Source organism: Dipodomys ordii, unplaced genomic scaffold (assembly GCF_000151885.1).
Source record: "Dipodomys ordii isolate 6190 unplaced genomic scaffold, Dord_2.0 Scaffold296, whole genome shotgun sequence".
Classification (NCBI taxonomy): Eukaryota; Metazoa; Chordata; class Mammalia; order Rodentia; family Heteromyidae; genus Dipodomys; species Dipodomys ordii.
In genome coordinates this window covers 388,403-395,182 of record NW_012267512.1, presented here as the reverse complement: position 1 = coordinate 395,182, position 6,780 = coordinate 388,403, and the positions used below count along the sequence as shown (strand labels likewise).

The window sequence follows — 6,780 nt, the reverse complement described above, 5'->3', positions numbered from 1 at the left end:
GAAGACTCTCTTAAAATAACCATGTTAAAATAAATACTCATTCTGTAATTATGAAACAATTTCAATATCTTATTGGTCGTTCTTCTGAAAGAATGTAATGCTTTAATAGCCAAAAGACAAATAACAATTCAAGTCTAACAGAAAAGATGAAATCAAAATGATGTAGAAAAAGTTCTGCCTAAATTTAATTGGAGAAAACATCAGAAATATAGAGAATACATGAAATGATAGCATGTATATAAGGATCAACTTCAAGATTTACTTCTAGGATCTCTAAGAATGCATAGTTGGCTTATTGTTCCATTCTTTGTTGTTGTTGTTGTTAAACACTCAATGCCAGTGTTAGTAAGTCCCTAAGCTTGACTTCTTATACTGCCTTTACCCTCAATTCCTCAGTAAGTTCATACATGTTTGTTGTTGCTGCTGTTGCTTTGGGTAGGAAAAAAAAAAGTGTATGTGTGTCACAAGAGACTCAAATTTGAATGAGATCTAACAGAAACTTATTTTTTTAATTCAATTAAGCAAAGAGACTAGTGTGTAAAATTATGTTTTTAGATTGGCCTTACCTTCTTATTCTCTGCAATGGTGCTTCCTTTGAGTTAGCACATTAATCATTGTAAGTAGAACCCCCAAACAAATCTCAATTCAATTGGGGTCTACGTTTTCCCTGCTTCTTAAAATGTTTTATACAAAGGTCATTTCCATTTTAAATGTAATTCCCGACGCTAGTAAACTTAACATAACATTAAATAAACTTAAATCATACAGCATCAATCAAGAACTAAACAACTGAAATGAATCTCTCAGGGACACGCTCTGAACTGTATTATTATGCTGAAACTAACTGCCAAATTTCACAATTATTCACTAATTTCCCCAATTTTTACTTAGCACAATGACGACACTGCCACATATCCAAAATAAGACAGTTTATTATTCTTCCTATATAACTTACTTCTTATCTATAAATGAGGCTTTTTATTTCCAGAGCCTAATTTAGGCCATTCTTTAAACAATTGATACTCCAGAATAAAAGATTGTTTGCTTTGTTAAAAAAAAAAAATCAAAGTACCTGCAAGAAGTAATTCAATGCCACTGCAGCACTAGCTATCCAGGTGTTTTCTCCATGAGTTACAAGGTAAAACCTTAGTGTAGGAGGTCACAGAATGCAACATGCATTTCAGACTTTTTTCTTACAAAATATATAAGAATATTTTCAAATTATGTTTTTATGACACACAAATGACAATGTATGTGACCCAAAAAGGTTTCGAGTTCATATAAATAGTATGTTATATATGAGGGAAACTATTAAAAGTGTGTTAAGTTAGTCAAAAGTATGCACCCTACACATCTACTTCAAGTCCTTAAAACAGTTTAGCCAATCTTCCATTTAAAAGACTGCTATTTTCCATATAAATTAAATAAGAATAACACTAAACATCACAACCCTAAATTCCAGAACTGCTCAGCATTAAAACCAGTTTCTCTTATATTCAACACTTGGTTATTTTGCATTCCTATGGGACTTAGCCTTATAAAAGAGAGATCTTGCTAGGTTACCTCAATCATGTCAAGCATGTTCACAGCACTCATCCTTATCTACTCTTACAAACGGTCACATGATCGATGTTAACAGAAAAAAAAAAGAGTTTGGCACATATGTCGACTTCTCCAAATGTTCCTGTAACTTAACACTGTTGAGAACGATGATTTCCACCCCAAGGTTAACCTGATTGGCAGCTGCACAAGGTGCTTTTCTTGTGGCTTCACAAAGTGTCTGTCCTGGTGCACCTTGCCTGGGAGGGAGGCACGTAAGGTGCAGTGCAGTAGTGCAATCACTGGAACGCCGGAGGGCAGGCTTTCCACACGGCTCAAGGTCTTCCTTGTGGTCTGACTTGCTGGGCCCACACTTGTACCATTTCATTTCCTCTTCTTAATGCCATTTTTCAGGGAATCTGTACATGTTTCCTTACGTGAAATGAGACATTCCTCAGAAACCTCAAAGTGTAGCGAGGATCCTTGAAAAGGAGATGATTAATGTCAACACAGTCTGCCCAACGCCCCACACCAATGCTTCCAGAGGGGCCATGTTCTTCCCTGCGACTCTGTAAATGCCGGCCACTGCAGCACCTGCGTGAGAAACAAGCACTTATTCCACAACCGTTGCACTGCACCTTGTCCCAGAAGAATACCTCCCACTTATTGGCTGAGTGCTCAAAATCATTCTACCACACATTTAACCACTGTGTTCAACCAAAAGATACATTTATTTATTTTTATTTTTATTTTTTGGGGGGTCATGGGGCCTGAACTCTGGGCCTGGGCGCTGTCCCTCAGCTCTTCACCTCAAGGCTAGCGCTTTACCACTTGAGTCACAGCGCCATTCTGGCTTTTTTCTTTTTGCTTATGTGGTGCTGAGGAATCGAACCCAGGGCCTCAGGCATGCAAGGCAAGCACTCTACCACTGAGCCACCTTCCCAGCCCCCAAAAAGATACGTTTATATAGTCAATGCTGCACATACAATATCAAATATGCTCATAAAGATTAATAATTCACTACTATAATATTTCCTCTGAGCATTCAATTGGACAGATCTCATCAGCTTATTAAACATACCCATATAATCTACTGATAAATATACTTGATAAAGCAGAAAAACTACATCATTTAATGCAATTCCTAGAGAAATATTAATCTTAAGGTATTTTTACTTGATTCAACGACTTAATTATAGTAAGATGTAGAAATATGTGACTAATCTAACAATGTACCATATAAAATAGTTTATTGGACTTGTTAATGTAAGTTACTTGGAGACTAGTGTTTTGACAACAATGAAAATGAAAGATGAACTTGATCCCTATTCTAGAGGTCAACAGAGATCAATTTAGACAATAACCACTTCCCAGAAGAGTGAATGCCAGAGTTACAAAGGTTCCCGGAGCCTCTTTGCTTCAACACTTCCTCTTAACACAGTATATATAATGGTAGAGTATCTCAGTGACCAATTTTAAAAGTACATTCTTAAGAAACACTTAACTTGTGATATGATTCTCACAGATTGAGATGGCCTTAAAACTATTTCTCTAGGGAAAAAAAAAATTGTTTGCTAGCTATCCTAGAATGCTTAAGCAAAAGAACCCAAGAAGAGAAATAAATTATTGAATGGCATTGAATTGACAATTACTTGAGACAGAAACCTATTCAGCAAAAATTAACAAAAGGTGTACTTTTAAATTCTTGATTTCAAAAAAGATAACTAAGGATTTATCCTTTTACCTCATCTAAAATCTCCCAAATAAAAGTTATCTCAGTTCGGTGCTTAGTTTTTCATCCCTATAGTACTAGCAACTCAGGAGCCTGAGACCCAGAGTATTGCCATTCAAAGTTAGCTGGGAAGAAAAGTCTGTGAGACTCTGGTCTCTCAAGTAACCAGAAAAATGTAGGGCTGGAGGCATGGCTCAAGTGGTAGAGCAACAGCTAAGCAAGCTAGCCAAGTGAACAAGCATGAGGTCCTGAGTTCAAACCCTAGTACTTAAAAGAAAAAAAATCACTTCATTGTGTTTTTTCTAGTATTACTCAGAAAGATATAAATGTGAACAAAGCAAAATGCCAATCTATACCAAGTGTCATAAACATGCTGTGAGATATAAGGAAATTAAGATAGTGCTACTTATTATGTATCTTGCTAAGAACTTGACAAATATGATACCATTTGAAATCAGACCCACACTTAGATATACCCACCTCATTGAAAAAGTTCAATTACTAGCCCATTGAAATAGATCAAGTAAAAGAGCTAGGATATCATTACAGATTTGTCTGGCTATAAATCCCAGGTCATAGTATCATTTCATGGTTATCAAGCCAACAATAATCACCTTAACAACAAATAAAACTCCTCTTGTCAGCATTTACTTAAGTAAGAAAACCATTTACACAACTAGTTATATACTGAAATTTCAAAACAAGATGATATCCTTTAGGCTTTTAAAGAACTTTTTTCCCAGTTAAACTCTGTTAAAATAAACCTGAGAAATGGTACTCTTGTTTTTCCTTGGCTTTACATAACATTGCCATCACGACATTCAATTTGAGAAAAAAAACAAATTTGCCTCATCACTCTGACACTAAGCATTTTATTGTGACCCAAGTAAAGGAAAATAAAAGCAATTTTAGCCAGTTACTGGTAGATAGTCAGGAGGCTGAGATCTGAGGACTGCAGTTAAAAGCCAGACCAGGCAAGAAAGTCTGTGAGACTTTTATTTCCCATTAGAGCTCTACCTAGCTCAAGTGATACAGCCCTAGCCTTAAACAAAAACAAACAAACAAAAGAAACAACAATAGCAACAATTAAGGAACAGCTTCCAGGCCCTGAGTTCAAGCCCTAGCACCAGCACACACACAAAAATCATGTCTGGCTGGGATATAACAAACCACTTGTTGGCTCAAATTCCCCACGTGTACATAAGGCTAGGAGCCTCGGTTTTAAACTTAGACTATATGGACAAAATCCAAGTTTTACCACTTAGCAAGTTGTTATACTGAGCCATCATTTTATCTCTAGCTATGATTTTTTTTTGGTCGGTCGTGGGGCTTGAACTCTCGGCCTGGGCTCTGTCCCTCAGCTCTTCAGCTCAAGGCGAATGCTCTACCACTTGAGCTACAGTGCCACTTCCGGTTTTCTGGTGGTTTACTGGAGATAGGAGTCTCACAGTCTTTCCTGCCCAGGCTGGCTTTGAACCGCGATCCTCAGATCTCAGCCTCCTGAGTAGCTAGGATTCCAGGCGTAAGCCACCAGCTTGGATATGATTTTTTTTTTGTCAGTATTGAACTGAACTCTGGGCCTGGGCGCTGTCCCTCAGCTCTTCAGCTCAAGGCTAGAGATCTACCACTTCAGCCATAGCACCACTTCCAGGTTTTTCTGCTTATGTGGTGCTAAGGATTCAAACCCAGGGCCTCATGCATGCAAGGCAAGCACTCTACCACTGAGCCACCTTCCCCAGCCACCTCTAGGTATGATTAAGAGATGATACTTTAAAGCACTGAAAACAGAAGCTAGTCGTAGCATGTCTGATTTCATAAATTTTGCCTAATTGTCCTAGTGGTAATCAGTGGTTCACTATTCAACAAATGATATTGGACAAATTATCATATAGAAGAAATAAATGTAGGTTCCTACTTTACACCATTCCCCAAAATAAATTTCAGATTAATAAATGCTAAAAATAAAACAACAAATGTAAACTTAAAAATGTATGTTTAAGGTGGGTCCTGGTAGCTTACACCTATAATCCTAGCTACTCAGGAGGCAGAAGTTTGAGGATTGAGGTTCAAAGCCAGCCCAGGTAGGAAAGTCCAGGAGATTCTTATCTCCAGTTAATCACTAAGAAACTGAAGTGAAGCTGTGGCTCCGTTCAACGAGGCAGAGAGCTAGCCTTGATGAAAAGAGCTCAAGGACAATGCCCAGGCTCTGAGTTTAAGCCCCAGGACTGGCAAAACAAAAACAAAGTAAGTATATTTAAGATCCTATGCCAACAGCTGTTAAGACCATAAAAAAGCAGAAACTATAAGCCCTGGACATCAACAGTTATATTCACCTGATTTATATTTCAGTATTTCCACATTCTCAAGTATTTACTTTTTTTTTTCTTTCATCAATCTGGTGGGTAAGTGTTACCCTGGTAGCAAACATGATCAAGCTTTACTTCAAGTACTAGTAGCCATTAAGGTTCCTACTTATTTGAGATGCTTTACAAGCCTATTTTTCAACTGTCTTGTCCTTTTCCTAATTGACTCAGAAATTTTAGCAATATAGTTTGGGTATTAATCTTTCTGAATTTATATGTTAATAAGTATCTTTCTCCAATGTTCATTTCAGTTCTCACATTCTCTAAGACTGCTTTGCTCAGCAGTCGTCAGTGAAAGGGTTAGTTACGGTCTTTACTTTGGTGAGGTGGGCTAACCTGATACATTGAACAAAGCAGACAGAATGAGGCGGTGAACTTGAAATAAACAATACATGTCTAGACCATCACCATAAACAATGGCAAAATAAACAATTAGAAGCCAGAAAAAATCCAAAAGTACTAAGACTAGTGGCATGACTATAAAGTAGAGAAAGCGATGCTGCTGAGCTGCTGGGGGGTGATGAGAGCAGGTAAGGAGTACTCATTGGGTAAGAAGTGTCACAGCCAGCCCCACACAGCACCTGCAGGGAAGTCAGCGCGGGCCAGTCATATGACTTTTCCTAACCGACACTGAATAATAAAGGCAAGGGCAGAATCCATTTGGATATTGTGTCACTTTGTTTCTGAAGTTAGATCAGAACTGGACAAACCATAATCCACAGGCCAAATCTGGCCTACCTCTTGCTTTTGCACAGCATGCAAGCTAGGAATGGCTCTTACATCTTTAAAACAGTTGAAAGCTCATCTAAAGACAAATATTATGAGAATTACATATGAAATCCCAAATTTAGTGTCCATTTGTAATGCTTTATTAGAGTATAACTACGCTCCTATCTCATAGTGAACAATCTTTTGCATTTCAGGGATGTTTACAAGGTACACAAGCCTATACTTTCTTGCTCTGGGGTACTTTTAACTTGTCCAGTAACAGGCTTACCCCAGCCTCAGCAAATAAGTTGTACACAGCTCTTGCTCTATTTTCTGAAATAACAGAAAGGAAAAGGAAGGAAGGAAGGAAGGAAGGAAGGAAGGAAGGAAGGAAGGAAGGAAAGAAGGAAGGAAGGAAGGAAGGAAGGAAGGAAGGAA

At 37.8% G+C, this 6,780-nt stretch overlaps 1 protein-coding gene across 1 annotated transcript in view; it reads right to left on the bottom strand.

The window, feature by feature from the left end:
• Positions 1-916: 916 nt before the first annotated feature.
• Tmem170b (transmembrane protein 170B) overlaps positions 917-6,780 on the bottom strand; it is a 30,377-nt gene continuing 24,513 nt past the window's right edge. The window contains exon 3 of the mRNA XM_013036496.1: positions 917-2,133. Coding sequence (XP_012891950.1) covers positions 2,003-2,133 — 131 coding nt within the window. The 3' untranslated portion in view covers positions 917-2,002. The remainder of the gene's footprint in view (positions 2,134-6,780) is intronic.